Genomic DNA, 19,596 nt, shown 5'->3' with positions numbered 1-19,596 from the left:
AGCCCCTTGGTAACATGTTTACATAAAAAACATGAGCTACAGTACAGCATGTATACCAGTGCTGGAAAATATTCACAGATTTCCCAATGATCTTTTTGGAAAGATTTTTAATAAATAAAATGTCCAAAACCAGGTGGAAGAACTACATTTATGATAGAAAGTTGCCCATCACTCTGCCATGACTGTTAAAAAGATCTATTTCATTCAGAATTACACAAAACTGTGCAATGCATAAAATCACTTGTACTGGGTTTTTGTTCCCCCGATCTACTAAAAATAACGCCGAACAAACATATTGCAACGGATGGTATCATGGAACTTATTAAGCAAAAAAAAAAAACACTGTTCACAAGTGAGAAAAAAGTGAGAATGCATCTTTGTAATCTTTGCTCAATCCTTCTTTTCATAAGCTTTTATGTTCAAACATACTACCAAGAATGAAGTAGTGAGACCATAAACACACTGTATAACATTATGTGCAACCTCTACACAATAGTCTCTGAAACGTAAAGTTTTGCAGTTAAACGGTTTGTTCAATATTAACGGTTTCCCCATGGAATTTTTATTTTACACTAGCAATACAACAAAATATATATTTCAGCCATTTTCCTTGACAACAGTTCAATGTACAGTTGAGAAAATATAAGGCCAGGGGCTTGATTGCTAGTGGTTATACAATCCAGACTTCATGGTGAACGACTCTGGGCAACCAGTACTTCTTATTCCTTTTTGTAAGAGTCCAATAAGGAACATTCCATAAACATTGTCCAGGTCCTGGTGTGTTGTTTTGTTTTCGACAAAAAAAAGACAACAGAAAAAAACAAACAAACTTGTTTCAAAGAGGATGTTGGAGGGTGTATGTACAACCTTTCGACTGAGAAATTGCTGATCTGATGTAGCCAGTAATTATTCTTTCTTTCTTTCTTTTTTTTTGTCTTTTTAAAAACTTTTTTTAAATTTTTTGTACCTTAAATTTTTCTCAATTATTCAACAGCAGCAGCACATTTAAATACATAGTTGGCTTGTCTCTTAAAATCTGACTCTGCATTTTATGTACAGTCTCTTTAATAACTTTTGCACGGCCGTCGCCGTGCAACATGTCTATTGGTCTGTCAGGACGTTTGGGAATGGCGATGCAGATGAGGGAAGAGGGAGGCTTGTAAATGGCCGATGCGAGTGACGGGGCTTCTAATCTCTCTCTTTAACATAAAACAAAACTCTTCCCTTCCCCTCCCTTCTCGTCCTTCCCTCGTGTTTCCTTCGACAGGAAAAAGGCTGCAAAAGGTGCAGGAGGAGATTTGGAGATGATTTAAATACATTTAAAGGCTTGTCACTAACTGCATCTGTCTTTCCCGCACATCGCCCTCAGGGATGCAGCCCTCTTTAGTGATAGGAATAATGTAACCATCACTGCTCCCTCGGCCTATTTGGTAATAGGCCTGGAGCTGGTGTCCAGAACCTAAGTTAGGCATGCTCTTGTAGTAAATGTCCTCATTCTCACTCCTAGAAGAGGACAGTTCCTCCACCACGTCAGGGCTGCTCTCTGGGTATGGCGAGTCCTTCAGATTAGGCATACTAGTGTACAGGGAGTCTCTGTTAGGGGATTGCAGACTATCGTCGGGGTTGGTGGGCGTCAGCTGGCTGACAAAGGTTTCAACTCCTCCGTCAGTCCTCACTTTCTTCTGGGGTGCATAAAGAAGGGAGTGAGTCCGCTGGGGAATGAGCGGTGGATCCAGTTCCTGCTGATGGTGCAGCCTTAGACCCACCGTGTCACTCATGTGCACCAAAGACGAAGCGTCAGCCATGATGGCGTCGTCCTCGCTGCGGCTGCCGCCTATCACCGTCACCTTGGGTGGAGCCCGCTCCACGTGGTGGTGTTGATGGTGGTGGTGGTACTGGGGTGGCGGCTGATGGGGCGGATGGTGTAAACTCGGGTGCTGCTGCTGCTGTTGGTGGTGGTTTTTGTTACAGGCACGCAGGTTGTTGTGTACTAGCTCGGAGATGATCATTTTCTCAAAGGCAGCATCGTCCAGACTGAGGCCGCAGTCTACTACCTGCACACTGTCGCCAAAGTCCCCATTGTGGAGCGAGTAGCTATTATTAAAGTTACCATTTAGCGGTAGAGTATCCATTGCACTTGTATCCCTCACCGCATTGTTCAGTGAGTGCCCTGGAAAGAGAAGAATACGTGAGGGGAGTTTGCATTAGTCAATATCAATGACCATGACAGAAACAAACAGTTTAATGCTGTTTAGGATGCAGTTTCACAGGGGAAAAAAAACTCAAGTCAAATTAAGCCATGCCAATAATTCGTTAGTAGGCACAATCCTTGACATACAATATACAGGCATGCATTAGTCGCAATGAGAAATCATTTTACTTTCTCATATATACATTTCAACTTTCCCTTTTTGAAAATTTGCTTTGAGTTAAGCAGAGCATTGTGCATTTTTAGTCTGCCACAAAAGTGACAATGCAATGAAAAAAGATCCCAAACAACATTAAGGCAATGAGCTGAGACAGTAATCACCATCACAATACATGGGGGCAAAAGTGGATGTCCACAGGTATGGAGCCACAAACGGGCAAGCTACAACACACAGTTTTCTAGCAACTAATAGGTTGAATGTGCCAAAGGAAAGAAAAAAGACAGAGATGGGAAAAGATTACATGGACGAAAAAAAAAAAAAAGAAGGGAAAGTAGTCGTGTATCAACATGAGACAGCCATCGTCGTTCTCACTACAAAGGGGAGCCCACAAGCAGCACTCCACCATCACCACACACAGCAGGTGAAAAGACTCACTTAAGACAACTCACATCATGTCTGTCTGCTCAGGCTATCTGGTCTAAGAGCAGCTGATGTACAAAAGAAAGTAAAATGATTTATTGTAACATGAAAAAGAATCACTCGAAAAAAAACAACAAAAACACAAAGTAAAACTTAGCAAGAGCAAGGGTTCAGCAAATGAAATAAATAAGCATTACACAATTTTTTTGTCTTTGATGAATTAAATGCCAACAGCTACTATTTTTTTTTTTTCCCTGTTCGGTTATTTATTTATATTTTGCTCTGTTTGTATTGCCACAGTTTCTGTGCATTTGTCGGCAGCTTATGCGCCCAAAGCTGGCAAAGGTCAGAGAGCGCCCGCAGCCCGGCACTTGGCATCCGTCACAGTGACAGTTCCCAGAGAGACCCGGGCCACTAGCAGAACAGCTCAAGAAAAACAAAGCCGCTGCACAGGTCAGACGCGGTCATGTCAGGAATTTCTTAAAGCATGGAGGTCATGGAGAACAGCAGCAAAAACGGATAAATATTAGTGATGCCGTGATTGAGCGAGGAGATAAAGGAAAAATGTGCTCTGTTATGGCTGACAAGCCTCCATGAAGAACAACAGATGTCAACATTTGATAAGAAAAAAGAGTGATAAGAGATTTTAACAGTGGTGTTAAAGGTGCAGATTTTGCACAGCTTATTGGGAATTAAATTAAATGTGAAAGTTAAAGCTAAAAAAATATTAGAGAAAGAGGAAAAAAAAAACAGCCGCTGCCATGACATCCATGTGTTTATGCCAATAGGAGGCAATTTAGTGTCCAGTGACAGGTGCTGTCAGGAAAGGTGTGACAGAAACACTAGAGGACACTGAGATCCCTGAGTGCCACAGGAGGATCGACACTTAGAGAGAAAAGAAAAGTGAAAAGGGGGGGGGGAAGGAGGAAGGATAAATAAACCTTTTTGAAAAATGCTCCTTTCTTCCAGAGGGGGAAAGAAAAAAAGAAGCAACACATGTTGGTCTATTAAATTCACAAATTAGGCAGAAGAGACAGAGAAGCAGCGTAATGGGTATTTGTGATAAAGCTGTCAGATCTCAAAGGATATTTATTCAAAATGCTTGAAGAAATCTTTCATTTGTTTTTTGTTTTTTTGTCAAAAATTTGGGTCGGTAATTTTGTGAACCACTTGCTCACTGAGTGTGTGTTAATGGTCTTAAGTAAACCAGTGATTGTGCCAGGGGGTGCTTTTGGTTGTTTTTAAAAAGCATGCTGAAAAAAATTTACATTTGATAGGCAAAGTTAAGTTTTACTCCCATACTTGTCTCTCTGTAGGTCACTAGAGGGACGCAGGGGGAGGGGGAAGAGCACAAAACATGACACAAAAATGCCGTTTCAGTTTCATGACACAATAGAACACAACAATCACAGATATATCCTTCGACGTTTTCATAATATTTGCGTATTATAAACACATTTATTCACAGACATCTTAGTATTTCTTCACGTTGATCTGTATTTAAGTGGGAAAACTCCCACAAAAACACAAGTAACAAATCACCTGATAAATTCAGCACCATAAATCTTAATAATTACGCCGTTTATATTGTAGCTTCAAGTCTACACCACTGTTTACATGATCTCACGGCAGAATGTGCAGTATCTCTTTACCATCTTAATCATTATGTCCAGTTCAGAGAAATATGAGCAGAGAGGCTGGATTTAAACAAACCACAAAAATCTCTGTCCGACATGAAAACGTCTGCATATTCTCTCACACGGACACACGCCATGTTTTTTTGTGTGTGTGTGTGTGTGTGTGTTTATGCACGTGCACGCACACGCAAAAATGAGCACTGGATCAAATATTTGAAAGACAATGATCTAGAGGGAAAGGTGATACTGCAAAACATCCTGCTATTAATTTGGCTGACCGTATACTCTGTGGAAGAGACAAAGAAGGAGTGAAAGAAAGAAAGAAAGAAAGAAAGAAAGACAGAAAGAGAGGAGGGAGAAAGAGAGAGAGTGAAAGCTTGAATGCATGACAAAAGTATTAAGAAAGTGCACCTGGCGAGTTAAACACTGGAGCCGTGGGGGTGTTACACACGACTGTCTCGGCCAGTAAGGTGTTATAAGGGTTGTTAGTGCCTTGTGGTCGAAGGAGTGGATTTGTTAGTAGATAATTCCCAGTCATTCCTGGAATGGCAAGACAGAAGAGGAGCAGATAAGTTTGCCGTAGTCGGGCCAACAGTGACAGAAAGATTAATGAAGAAAAGAAAATGAAGGACTTGTTCAGTACGTTCGTCTTTCAGGGGACGTGGTGTCATGTGGGCAACATCTGAAACTGGGCTGTTTATTTTGAAGTCGAGAACACACCGATTTAAGTTTGGGGAAGCAACAAACCAGCTAACGTCTGCAGATGCCCAAAATAATCCTTACATTGATCAACTGTAAATAGCAGGTGTTTCTGATTTCAAGTAAATTTTTTATGTGTGTTGCAGTTCAGTCAGAACCCACTCCATTACCTGACAGAGTGTGCTCATTACTGCATATTGTGCTTTTCATAAGTCATTTTTATTTGTTTTTTTTTTGGAACATATTGTATATCATTTTAAAACAAACGTCTCCTTTTACCTATAAATGATCCTGTGATATGCAAAATGTTTGCCCGTTTGAAGAAATGTAAAAATCTTCCCAATGTCAAAATCAGACTCCTTCTAAGTTTCTCAGATCAAATTCTTCATTTAGATTTATATTTGGCTTTTTTTTTTTTTTTTTCTCCTCCAAAGTCGATCTTCCTTTCAGGTTCCCCCACCGCGTCGGTTTCCAGTATGTTTTAAGGATGTTCTGCTGCCATTTATCACCTGTGTTAAATGCCATCTGTCATGTTGGAAAGTCTCCAGGGATGAATGTAATGACAGGGAAGTGCTTCCAGAAGATAGAGCCCTGCTTTAGTGCACCGACTCTCCTGGGTAACCAGGCTATTACACCCCACAGTGATCAATATCCAACCTTTACATTAAGAGCTTCTGGAAATGGTGTAGGAACAAAAAAAAAAACAAAAAAAAAACATTTCTATATTGTTACTGATCTATCAATGAGTCATAATATACTTTGAAGCCTGAGGTGTTCTTGTTTAACCTTGTGGAACATGACAGGGAAAAAATGAATTAATAAATAAATAAATAAATAAAGAAAGGGAAAGGCATAGTAAACCCAGTCTTCCTCTGCATGCCTGGAAAGCCATTTCAGAGGCAGCAGAAAGCCTAACAACACACTAAGCACCCCAGGTCGGCCAGAGTTGAACATCATCTTCTCATCACCATATTTGTGCTCAGGCTAAATAATAAATGACAGTTTTTTTCCCCTCCCTCACAAATCTCTCTGCAAAGTAACAGAGGCCACCTTGTACGCCTGGCACCAAATGGCCCCTTTTTGCGTTAAGATTTTCCTGTAATAAAACTTTACCCCCCATGCCCCCCGTTTTTAGTTTTGTCCATGTTTCCCCTGAGCTTGGGCATGAGTTCTCAACAGCCGTCATTTTAAATAAAAAACATTCGTCGAGCCTTGCCCCAATTTAAGACTGACGTTACCAGCCAGAGTGACAGCGCACCGAGTATTTGAGGAGGGATTTTTCGTAATCCTTCGCTGGCAGAAGAGGAAGAACTACAGGCATAGGTCTTTTTCTCCCTCTTCTCCTTTAGCTGCACGGCTTTGTGTTTTCTAACAGAAGGCATTTATTATGCTCACCAAGGAAGGATCCTGCACGGTGGTGTGAGATCATTGGTACTTGAAGGAGATATTTTTAGTTGAATGATGAAATGTGTGCATAGGTGTGCTTGTGAAGAGGTGTGAACTGACCTTGGTTAAGGGTGGAGGTGCTGTTGATGTCACCTGAGATAAAGGACGACTCTGATTGCTTTCTTACGGTGTCATTCCACATTCTCCTGATACGACTCTGTCAGGTCAAGAAGGGTCAGCCATTAGGACTATCTATAAACCAGGCCGCTCACTTTTCAGAGCAACCTTCATTTATTTGTATACATGTATCACTCCTCACTAATGTGCTGTCTTCCTCTGTAGCCAGTGTTTCTTTAAAAAGTTCTCTCACCCAAGTCATCTTGAGCTCCAGGCACGAGTACCTTAAATAATACGGTGTTTCTTCCAGTACATCTGGGTGTATGGTCTAATAATGATCATTAGCCGTTAGTATAAAGTGATAGAGCAAATGCTTTTTTTTTCTTTCTTCTTTACATATTATGCAGCACTATTTCCCATGCGTGTGACGTTGGAAAAAAAAAGGATTAAAGTAAGTGCTAAAGGGGCAGAACAAGAAGAAAGGTACTCATGCAGTGAAGCAGATGCTGCTTGTAATATGTGCCATTATGTTTTTGTCTCTTGATCTACCTCTGATGCTAAAAGTGAGTCTGGAGGAAACATTGTGTTGCTCTGGTTCGACTCTACAGATGTGAACACGTGGGCCTACCTGTGTACCAGAGGAGTAACGTGCACTGGTCCGTGTGGTGGACGTCTTTGCAGAACCGTGTGAGCTCTCGGTTGGCAGCCCTCCGCAACAGTACGTGTGGCGGAAGCACTTGCTGTACTCTTTGCGTACCTGCACGAGCAAAGAGCCGCATGTTTACATATAATGTTGACTTTACAGATGACTTAGATCCCCAAGCAAACAGTGTTTCAGCATGCGGTGGCCGGCTGATTTCACATGCTGCTGGAAGCGTTTTTTTGCCTTGACGGCCTTTTACCGCAGTCTCTGAGCAGTGTGCATGACAAGCAGCTTACTTTTTTCTGAAGAAGGCAGTGGAAGATGAAGATGAACATTCCTTGGAAGGTGTTAAATATGGTGAAAAGGTACGCCATGACAAGCGAGGCTTCATTGATGAAGAAGAGACCGAAGGACCACGTCAGGCCCAGCAGACACATCAGAGCAAATGCTCCCATGACCCAGGATCTACAAATAGGACAAATAAGGGGGGGAAAAAAGAAAAGAAAAAGGAGAGTTCTCCATGAGCGGCATTCACTGACAGTATAACAACTGGGATTTGTAATCACCAATACAATGGAAACTGGCAAAAACCGCTTCCCCACTGTCCCCAAGTCCCAACTTAAATGTAATTCCTGTCATCAAACAGACAAGAGGGAGGGGAAAATATGATCTGGTTTTCTGTAAATTACTTTTTTATGACTAAAAGCATACAGACCGGCGTAATCAGAGAGCACAGCATACTACCACATGCTAAGTATTATCTAGTGAGTGTGTCATCAGAACTGGAGAACTAGGCAGGCGTGGAAAGAGAAGGAAAAGGGAGATTCCCTGCCTTGTGTGTGAAGGTCCTGTGGAGCCTTCAGACACTTGCAGTGGTCTCGGTTCAATGCTCACACACACAGCATCACCACCATCATCATCAACTACAACACACACGACGACAACACCGGATTTCAAGATGATGGACACGGTGAACAGTGACACGGGCGGTGGATGAATAGCTTTGAAGCCGTAGTTTGGGAGGAGATGGACTGGCAAAAGAAAAAGTAACCAAAAAAAAAAGAAAAAAAAGAAAGAATATTCAAGGAGAGAAAATAAACTGCAGGCTGGAGAACAGACGTGTTTTGCAACATGTGCTTACTTGATAAACCGTTTATTATCTTCATAGCTAGAGAGCATGATGAGCAGGAAGAGAGAAACACAATTAGATCAGAGCCCAAGACTGCTGTCGGCATTTGTGTGCGATATCAGGGGAGGCAGTGCAATAAAGGGTCTAACAACAACTGAAAGTTGTGTGTTGTTTACTTAAAATAATTTTTAAAAAGTGCACTAAGCAGTTGGTCAAAGGACACCGTCTGTGATTGAATTTACATGTATGCTTCTGTGTGTGATTTTTTTTAGTGGGCAAAAATGATCTGAGGTGTGCAGGAAAAGCTTACCCAGGCAAATCGGTATTATAGTAGCCGTCACAAACGCGATAATTACTGGTGCGGACCACAGAACAGAGAGAAGAAGAGAATGGCAGGAGATAAAGGAGAGGGTGTGCGTTAACTTGGCATTTACATGCAACATGCAATAACAAACGCTGCGAAACTAACTTTGGCACAATAAACAGAAAAGGATCACAAAGAAACAGCTATTAATACAACATTTCTGCACAAGCGTAAGAGAAATCGGTTCCAACATAGAGGAGCAAAATGCACACGGATCTGAGTGTCACTGTGTTTAGTTCTGTTGTGGTTGTCTTGATAAGGGAGAAATCTATCTCAAATAAACCAAAAAGTCTAAATAAGCCCTTCACTGATTGTTTTTCCTGATTGCAGTTTTATCACACTGCCAAAATGCAACAGTGATGCTTCCTCACCAAGCTGTGGTAGTTGTATAATGGAAATATAATGAAAAAAAATCTAGGATTTGGCTGGGGGTTTTTTTTGAGAAAAGGAATCATGTGACAGCGAATGGAAAAAGCTCGGAAAATCATTGTGAAGTAAACAGCGATGGCTATTGTTTTCACATAAGCTCGTAAAAATAAAACAAAACAAAACAATTAGGGTCTCTGAGAACTCAAAGCACAACACGATCAAAAATGTTGATGCCACTCAGAAAGCTTCAAATCTAAGTGGGATGATGGTGGAGGGGGGAGGGCGGATGGTGGCTGCTGTGTTGTGAAGGAATTTTTTTTTCCCTTTCTGGGGTTAGAAGCTGAGATCTATTAAAGAAAAAGAAAGTTTGACATGTTCCAGCAGCAGCAGCAGCAGCAGCAGACACACACACACATGGTAGCTGTTCCACTGTACCCCACCCTACAAGAACCAACAGCTCATAGTTGTGTAGATGTGTGTGTCATGCCAGTGCAGCTCTGCGGCGAGTGGCTTGGAGCAAAACAACAAAGGATGAAAAGATGACTCACAGGGTTTATGTAGCCATCATGACAAGCAAAGTCATGCCAAGAGTCAAAATCAAAATCTGCATTACATTTAAGATCTTTGCGGTCAAAAATACTGCATCCTTCTGTTAAATCCATTTAAGCTGGATGATTTTAAAAAAAACGACCCCCTGAAAACAGACGTTAGATATTTCAAACATTCACTCACTCGTCCAGCACTGAAAACTCCTTATTCTTTTTTTCTGGTGAAATATTATTAAGTAGAAAAAAAAAATATCATTACCTCAAGAGTAAAAGAGCCTTATTCTCCTGGAGGGCATTAGCAGCGTTTTACTGTGAAGTTTTATAGTGGTGTTCAGCAGGTTCAGTCACTTTACTTACTTTATATTCTCCAGTCGGCTAGAGTCTGGTTTCAGGGTGGTAGAGTGCTTCACCATTTTGTACATAGTGATGACCAGGAAGATGAGATTGACCTGTCAAAACAGAGTAATAGTAGCGTTAATGCATGAAGATGTACGACTCGAGACACAGCACACACTGAGAGAGGGAGAGGAAGAAGAAAAAAAAACAAAAACCTGTTAATTTGTCTATAAAATATATTAAAAGGGGAGAGCCTTCAAATCTCTGCATGTCTACAGACTAATCCAATAAACATCTATCGTTCCAGCCAAGCTCAGACGGGCTGACTGGCGCCAAATTTAGTGTCATTCTATATCAATAAGAGCATGGAAATGCATTAAAATCCATCACAGTAAGAAAAAAAGTAACAGTGTGGCAAAGTCACAAGGGAGTGAAAGTAACAGGAGAAACAAGAAAACCTCTGATACGACAAATGCATGTCATTTTTTGTGCCTTTTTCTGCAGAGGGAAATATTATAAGGTCTAACCAGGTTTAATTTATAAGTTCTGTGCTGACAGAAGGAAAATAGTGAATGAGGAAAAATGGGAAGGGGCGAGTGTAAAAGCATTTACTTGATTTAATGTACTAAATCTTTAAGTCGAGGATACTAATATGTGGCGTGTTTCTTGGTGCATTTTTTTATGCACTGCCTTAAAAATCAATAGTGTGATTTTTGAAACACAAAGGCTGGATGGGCCAGCGAGGAGCTGCTCAAAATAATTTACTTCAAAAAGATTTCTTCTGTGGCAAACTAGTCCCTGACACAGCGTGTACATGCACTCACAGCAGACAAACCAGACTGTGTTTGTACTGCGAGCCAGCCATGTATAAATGATGTCAGGGAGTATCTGAGAAACGCACAAAAAAATGAAATGTGTCTCCAATTGTGCACATCAAAGGATTGGACAAATACAAAAAAAATACAGCAGACAAAATGTGTATAAGCTACAGTGTCTTTGTGCTACATGAAAAACTAAAGAGCAGCGTCATAAAAAACCCACACACCTGCCACAGAAATAGATTTTTTTTTAGTCACGGTGAGCCTCACAACCGTTTTAGTGTTATATCTTAAACACTAGGATACTGTAGAAAAGGTAGAAAATGAGATGTATTGCCTTCATAAGGGCATGAAATAAATGAATGACCTTTATGAGCTCAGACTCAGACCATGGCCATTCACTCTTGCACAGGAATTATCCATGTTCTAGTGCACACTGCTATCAAAAGACTGCCTGTGATCAATACATCACTCCTCCACATGCAATCAGCTCATGGAGTCGCACACAATAACCCAGGCAGTGAAAAAAGGGCTCGAAAAAAAAAAGCCCCCTCTCTGAATTGCGAACCTTCTTTTATTTCACAGATGGTGCTGAAACAATGTTTTGTTTCGCAGCAGCTATCAGCCATCATTTCTATCAGTTGCCTGCGTGAGTCAAATAGTGAGTGGGGGGAGGGAGGAGGAGTAACAGGAGGGCGAGGACTTTTAAAAACCCCTTTCACACAGCCTGAAGTGGTGACATGGATCCAATGAGACAGAGGAGAGGGACGCAGTACTTTAAAGAAACCTAGCAGCACGGCACATGTTCCTACCCCCACCGACATGCTTTCTCAGCCCTTCCCGTGGGGATCCCCCCCTCGCTGGAGCAGCGCTGCCTCGCCTCGATCGTGCACTCTATCTCTCCGTCTCTGAATCATCACTGCAAGCCATGCAGAAGCACCTCGCCACACTGGGACACAGGAGAAAGCTTTTTTTTTTTTTTCCCCTGAACTGGACTGTGTGTGTGTGTGTGTGTACACACTGAACTCCGAATGAACTGCCGGGGATAAAATATTAAAGGTGCAGATGGAGCTGTCCGGATGATAAGAACTGCTCGCGACATGTCATGATCCAAGAGGTCTTATGTTGAAGCTATTTCAAGCATACTAATGGCTCCCCCCACCACTCATTACTTCCATGTTCGCTTTTCATGGAGCTAATACCCCCTGTGCCCAGAGACAGGGCAACCGCAGCCTCAGAAAAAGGATCTAAATGGCTTCCTCTCGCTTTTGTTTTCAGTCCGTATTTGGAAGCCGTTTCAGCCAAAATAAAAAAAAAAGAAGAAGAAGAAATAAAAGGAGAAGGAGGAACAAAAGGATGAGAAACGAGCCTGCACACCCCAGGTCAAAACCAATGTTACTTGGCACAAACATGGTCAGGGTGCCATGTGGGTAATCTCGACATGAACCGAAGCAGCACTGTTTTCTCCCCCCCCTCTATTCTTGTTTATGTTCTTTTTCTCCTTCTCTCGTGTTCCCTCATTGCCAAGGACATAGCCAATTTGTAGAGAAACCAGGGTCACGGATCGTGTAGACAAACCTTGTTCCTGCATGTTCCCCTGAGATGCTCCTTTCCATAGCACTTTGTCTTTTTGAGTCAATTGTTGCACAGAACCACAGAAGCCGTTTGTGAAGCCTGAGCCAGTGCAGCAAAAAGACCTCATTCCTGTCACACATTAGCTCTGCTACAATACATTAGCTCCTCACAGGGTCATGAGTCCATCTCTCTCTGGCCATCACCATCGGGATCCCCATCATAATTTACACTGCAGGCGCATTTTTAATGCAAATCACAGAGAAAACAACACGCGATTGGGAAATAACATGGGCCCAGTACAGGAAAAGGAAACGTATTCCTGTGTGGCTGACAAAGCATTTGCTATGTGTCTGCTTCAACACAATTTTTCCTTTTCTTGAATTATATACTCACAAAAATGAGAGAGAGAAAAAAAATCAGTAAAAACAAAGACATTTCACAACTTCCTCCTCCATTTTTTTGAATGCTACATTGGATGACACCAATGTCTCTCTTTTAGGAAAGTGTGAAATGCAGTCCAGTGTGCGGATTCATCTTTTATTTATTGTGTTCCCACACAGACAAAGAGCTATATCTTTACTTTCAAAGGCGCGAGCAGGCTGCCAATGGTGTGCAGAGGCTTGCCGGAATTTGACATGGGTGCCCCCTTTCTCTTCAGTATATTTTCAGTGTCAGTTTGACGTTCAGCAGAGGTCAGCGCATGTGTAGATACAGTGCCGACCATTATACTGGATAATGAACACAGCACTGAACAAATGCCACCCTCCCCTGCACAGCAGTGAGACAAGTTTGTAGAAGCTTCCTCTTCCTTTGGTGTAACATGAGGGCAAGACAATACTTGGGCTGAGTGGATATACTGTATCTGTGAAATATCACCTGCTTTCTTCCTCTTTTTTTTTTTTTTTTTTGCACGGGGAGGTAAGACTCCCCAAGGTGTCATTCTTCTGAACCTCTCTGGTGGAGCAGAAGATAATAATGTCATGACCAGTAAATAATTGCATGCCTCAATGGGGCATATGTCAATATGATATTCTATGTCCTTCACCCCTGATAGTCCTTGACCAAACAGATAGGTGCCTTTGCTTCTCCCCTTCTCCCTGACACTGTCATCTGCTATTTACTACAAGCAGACAAACACGCAGGAAGGCAGATGCGGAGGAGTGAGAAAAAAAAAAAAAAAAAAAAAAGCTGTTAAATCTCACAGTGCTATCTTACTATAGGTGCTGTGAAATTGAGCCTTGAGGCGATTTTTAATCTCTCTCTTTCCCCTTAATCTTAAATATTGTAAACCTGAAGGCCGTTTGGCAAGGTCTGCAAAGTAAGACTTCATGGGAGTTGGGTAAATGCGTTAAAAAGTACATTATCAAATACAGATCCTTGTCACAGTCAGTGAGAGGAGGGAAATGAAGAATGCCTCGAAATCTTTTTTTTTTTTCCTTGCTGCAAAATTAACCTGTCATCACACGGTGAGACTTAAAGCAAAAAAATCCCAGTGACTTATCCCCGAGTTCAACATCTCACCTCCTTTAGCTCTCTCCATCATCTCATTCATATCACCCTCTCAGGCCCTTCCTCACCCTGTCAGTCTCGGTATTCAAAGGAAAATAACACAGCTTACCATGATGATAAAGGTGACAGGTCCTATAAAACTCCATATGAAATGATTATCCACACTTAGCCAGCACCTACGACAAAGGAGAAACACACTTCAGCACATATTAAAAAAACAACAAAAATCAAATATCAGCTTTGTATTTCTGTCTCTGCAGCTGAAGTACTTAGAAAGAAATCCATTTTTGGGAAGCTGGGCAATAATATTGAGTGCATAATTTCGAGCTAATATTTAACTTGGAGCACATTTAAATGCTCATATCACAGGCTGAATATTAAAACAAAAGAGCCGACCCCAAGTAGCTGGGTTTTAGCTGGTCTGTGGCCATTAATCTATGTAAAAGGCTTTTCAGCATGGTGCTCTTCTCTTTAAGGGAGCATTTACAAACAAGAGGTCACAGGAGGGTCTTTGAGCAGAAAGGCATTAATGTAGCTGCGCCCCCTCTGAAACCACAGTGTCGAGTCTGTCAGCCACTTTGAAATGACATAAAAATTGAACAGCTGCCCATTCCTGTCAGAGTTGAAGAAGACTCCATATATTATGCACAGAAGGTCTTTGCAGAAAAAAAACAACAAAACAAGTACATTTCTTTTTAAAAAAAACTGCTCGTACAAACATAGCAGCTTAGTCGACACCAAAGCGTGTCCCAGAATGCAGCACTCACGCTTTCTTGGTTCCATAGCTCCGGTAGTCAATGGCTGCAGAGACGCCGACCACGATAGCGGGGAAGAGATAACCGGACACGTAGTAGTACTTCTTCCGTGAGTATTCACTCTCAAAAACCTCTACAAGCATGAGGTAAAGCTGGACGCCCTCCAGACACATCCAGGAGAACGAGGCCAGAAAGAAAAAGTGAAGGATCCCTGCGATGATGGCACATCCAACCTACACCAGAAAAAACAAATTAGACATTTAAACAATATAATCAGATCAGAGTTTCCATTCAAATTATACTTGTGAAATGATTTTAACATATCACATATAAGTAAATATATCTATATAAGTATATGTATATATCCCATCATTAAAAAAAACCTTAACAAATGACATTAGCTGTTACCTATTCATTCCCAACGCATTCAATTCAACACATTAAAATAAAATAGATGTGATAGAAAAGTGCCACCAATACAGCTCAGCACTGGAAGCTACAGAGAAAATTATTGCATTTGTTAAATGTATGTTTGTGCTTATAGAAACTGATGGATGCAGGTGTGGTGTCTGCAGCTTTAAGCAAAAAAAAAGAAAAAGACTTGTCAGGTGGAAGACATGGCTCCTTAATAATCTATATAAATGGTGCTGTCCCTCTAATGTCGTGTCAGGGACAAGCTGGGAAGGTTAAAAACAAACAATGCTTAAAATCTCATCAATTTCACCCTGAAAGGGTCTTTTGTTTCGTTGTGTGTGTGTGTGTGTGTGTGTGTGTGTGTGTGTGTGTGTGAGAGTGTGGGGGGCAAGATCGAGAGAGAAGGAATGAATCAAAACTGAATCAATCGGGTGCAACGGTCACAGCTTACCCTGGGTTCCGTCATATCGATACCAATTAGGAATATTAACTCAGCGATGAAGAGATTAATGCACAAGTTTTTGTGGATGGTGTTGCGGTCGCTCTGCAGGCCGCGGAAGAAGCAGAAAGTGAAGATGCTGATGGAGAGGCAGACGAGCGACACCACGATCCCAACTCGAGTGATGACGGTGAGCAGGAGCTCGTGGACTCTGTCGTTGACCTGGGGGAGGGAAATGAGAAATGATTACATATTACAATTAATAAGACATTCAGTCTGTGAGAAGTAAACATATTTACTGATAAGGAACTCCTCATGTTTTACATTTGAATAATCTTTAAATCAATGACACTGTTATTGTTGTAATCGTAATCAGACATACAGAGATTTCGCGATGAGCCATGAGGATGGCAAAGTTGGTGAGATGGCTGCAGGAGCAGGTTGTGTGTGTTTTATTGGAATCCAGGAGTTTGCAGCCTTGGGTGGACCAGTAGCCCATCATGCTCCTCTCAGAGTAATTCCAGAAGGAGCAATTGGCGTTGAAGTAGTGCTCCATCTGCAGATAACAAGAGATATGGTTAAGTGTCCAAATAATTGACTGCCTGAAATTGAAGTACATGTAGAACACGGAGGCCATTTACCCCCTACTCATACAAAGTATTTTTTTCCACAATGACATGGATGAGGATTGTTCACTCCACAGCTCTTCATGAGGCAATTCATATGTTGTATCTCATTTGGCACATGCTTGCAAAACACACCCAAGCATGGTTGGGTGTACGAGGCCTTAATAATGGAGAAGCATAATTGTTTGACGGCACGTCTTTAGAATTGCACAATTTCGCTGATAAAGAATGGAGTAACACACGGCCCTCTGGGAACTCTCGTGACAACTTTAAAAGACGGAAGATAATTGGTGCTCCAGTAATTTCATCCTAGATTGTATGGCTAATCTAGGAGCTAATTCCCCCACTATAAAAGAAAATGGGTATCATTTGTATCCCAATGTTGATTAAAGAATTAGTTTTCATTAAGAATTCACTAAAGACTCCTTTAATTTGATGTTCAATGACTTAAATAAACTGGTGACTGACCCAGACAGACATTTACAATTCAAATTGCAGATCTCTGTCTACTCTGGATGTTCCCTCCTGCAGTTTTTTTTATTTATTTTTTTAAATATGACCTCTCATTTCATTCAAGCTGGGAGACTCACATCAATGTGCTTCAGGGTAAAAATCACTGGGTCATTAATGAATACACGACTGGACTCCTTGTTGATTGAGGCAGCAATGATGTCAGAATTGACAGCCACCGACACGTTACGACCATAAGCCTCGTTGGCCATCTTTATGGTGGCGTTTTCTGTACTCAGGAACTGGCCCAAATTTTTGTAGAGGACAAAAACCAGTTTGGCGACGCCTGTAAATCAGAGAATGAGAAAAATCAGGATTCTGTAACAATGTGTAAACAGTAAACAGTTTGTCTTTCAAAAGGCTCAAAATTTAATGCATTGTCTGGAGGTTTATTTCAGTGTACGTCTCAAGAATGCAAAACTACAAATTAGTGTAAGGTGAGTTTTGAAAGCGTCATCAGTTTAAATGACAGGACTCTCTCTTGTCAATGCTTCTACACTAACACTATTCATGACTCAAAACTAGACTGGAAGTGGGAGAAAAATGCACATAAATATATGTGAATACTTGTCCAATTGAGCCGAGTGAACCTGAAGAAGGCAGAAGTTGTTCACTCATGAATAAAACTAAGTAAAGTCACTGCCGTGTGTGGGAGTTTTTCCACTTTTGATACACACAGATTCATTTTGTAGTTGCTCAAACACTGAATAAGCCCTTTGTCGTATTAGATGAAAAAGGTATCATCTTTTTTCTTTTCTCTTTCTTCTCTGGTAAATGAAAGAGAGCTTACCATTCCGACTGTTGAGCTTCACAGTGTTGGCCGAGAGCTGGATCGAGATCCCACCTTTACTGGATTGTGGGAATTTAAAATCCTGAACCTGGCCATCTGTGCTGAGTACGTACACGTCTAGGACTGGCAGGTGCAGGGAGGCAGCAGCAGGTGGGTTACAGAAGAAAAATGCAGGTAAAAAAGACAACAAGATATTAGTCGTTATATAACGTTGACTCCAGGACAAAGATCACGCCAAAGCTTTCTTTTTGACATTTCTACACACAGTGAAATGTTGCAGAGATTAAAGGGGAGCTGAAAAAGCTGCACAATAAAAATGTCAGTCACAGGTTGATAATTTTACTGCACTCAGACTCTCTCTAATGTGCATAAAAACACTGCTGAGAAAATGACCTTCATTTATGCTGAGGAAAATAAGGGAACAGAGGAGGCTGTGGATAAACAATGGAGTTTTTCTGACTCCACAGCAGGCTAATGTTCACATTAATGTATAGAGTTACAAGGTCTCGACGCATACATTTGTAAACTAAGCGTGCGCAATCAGACGATCCAGTCTATTTAATTGTCTGATATTCATCACTTTGTCAGTAAGCGACTCGTTAAACCTAATATGCGTTGTTTTTCTGTTCCCCTGAGGTTTAGAGGCTTATTATGAAAACAAGTCCATTTTCAAGTGGCAGCCTTGTTTTCCTATCACAAGAGTTACTCTCAACGAATTGAAAGTAATCAAATTAACTGAGCTTGCATCAGTGGAGAATGCTTGTCATTTGCTCGCCACAAAAAAACTCTGCCTTACTTACTTATATTGTCTGCAGGAACTTTAACAAAGGCTGGTTCCATGAGGTTGTCAGCAAGGACGAAGGCTCCCTCTTCCAGAGTATCCAGTAACATGGTGGCTGCGTGCGTTTGCTCTGTGCTGTTCATGTCCTGCCAAGACTTCAAGGCCTCTGGTCGCAGAAGGTTATCTACTGTGTCCACAATGGCCTGTGTCCAAACAAAAAACCCCAAAACAAATATAAATGCAAATAAAAACAAAGATACTCAAGTGTCTTGGAAAGGAAAAACAAAAAGCATGCATAAAGCAGATACATAAGCAGTGACATGCATGACAATAAATGAAAGACTGTGCTTGAACAATTACGTCTGATGTGATTTAAATGAATATGATGAGGGAAAATAATACAGTACAATATTTTGAAAGTCTATTGATTATGAAGGCGAAACTGCAGATGCAGATGGAGAGAGAGCGAGAGTTGGTGCAGATTCGGTTTCTTTTTCAAGGACACTGCTTCAGGGCAAACGCCCGGGTCACAGCGTATTGAGCCTATTTGCTCTGTCCAATAACAAGATAGCAGGAGACGGCCTGTTCAAGCGCCAAACGTTGTTCGAATTCTCTAATTTCAATGTACAGCGTCATTTTTCTTCTCTTTAACTCTTGAACTGGAGTCAACTCGTACTTAAGCGCAGATATTTTATTTAGTCTTCCTGAAATGTACGCTGCGGAATAAAAAATAATAATAGACATGATGTGTTGTAATGAAATGCACGATTCCTGCAAAAATGATCCCATCCACACTTCCCACCATGATGCTTGGTTATCTTCGGGAAAAAAATTAAATCAATGTGTCTAATCAGGCCGTGGCTAGTGGAAAGGCGTGGGGTGGGGGTGGGGGGGGGGGGGTGGCTGCTAATGTGATGTTGTGTCAAGTATGGCAGATGTCAGATACTGCTGACTCAACAATCTGTGTCCCGGATCCTCTCATTCTCTCATTAGTCAAGTAAGGGCTGTCATTCCATTTGCGGTGACAAACCTTCTCTCATACTGTCAGTACCTCTGACTTTAAATGCACATATCGTGACATTAAAAACCAAATTGATGATGTGACATTTTTTAAGAGAGGTGGTGAGACGCTGTATGTGTATTTTTCTCCCCCCCTTTTTTTTTTCTCCTCTTTTCTTTTTATGAGTGCATGGCCGTTGACTGGCTAATTAGCTCAATCCATTTTAATACCCTCCCAAAGGAGAGATCTGGATTGTGGTGGGTGACTTTGGTGGCAGGTGTAGGACAATGAGCTCCCTAATGGTGGAAAGATATATATGGATGAAATACTTTGATGTGTGAACCTGATTGCATTCAATGAAA

General features: G+C 41.4%; 1 protein-coding gene across 1 annotated transcript in view; it reads right to left on the bottom strand.

The window, feature by feature from the left end:
• Positions 1–1,319: 1,319 nt before the first annotated feature.
• Positions 1,320–19,596, bottom strand: part of adgrl2a (adhesion G protein-coupled receptor L2a) — a gene marked incomplete at both ends in the record, with an annotated part of 78,282 nt that continues 60,005 nt past the window's right edge. Inside the window, 14 exons of the mRNA XM_083887828.1 lie at positions 1,320–2,170; positions 4,092–4,109; positions 4,838–4,966; positions 6,632–6,728; positions 7,257–7,385; positions 7,568–7,736; positions 10,039–10,130; positions 14,029–14,095; positions 14,687–14,907; positions 15,540–15,749; positions 15,910–16,083; positions 16,744–16,949; positions 17,454–17,576; positions 18,254–18,437. Of these exons, the coding sequence (XP_083743954.1) occupies positions 1,320–2,170; positions 4,092–4,109; positions 4,838–4,966; positions 6,632–6,728; positions 7,257–7,385; positions 7,568–7,736; positions 10,039–10,130; positions 14,029–14,095; positions 14,687–14,907; positions 15,540–15,749; positions 15,910–16,083; positions 16,744–16,949; positions 17,454–17,576; positions 18,254–18,437 (2,670 nt within the window). The remainder of the gene's footprint in view (positions 2,171–4,091; positions 4,110–4,837; positions 4,967–6,631; positions 6,729–7,256; positions 7,386–7,567; positions 7,737–10,038; positions 10,131–14,028; positions 14,096–14,686; positions 14,908–15,539; positions 15,750–15,909; positions 16,084–16,743; positions 16,950–17,453; positions 17,577–18,253; positions 18,438–19,596) is intronic.

Source organism: Microchirus variegatus (genome assembly GCF_963457635.1).
Source record: "Microchirus variegatus genome assembly, chromosome: 4".
Taxonomy (NCBI): domain Eukaryota; kingdom Metazoa; phylum Chordata; class Actinopteri; order Pleuronectiformes; family Soleidae; genus Microchirus; species Microchirus variegatus.
Note: the sequence above shows the minus strand (reverse complement) of the source record. Positions and strands in the feature narration are given on the sequence as shown.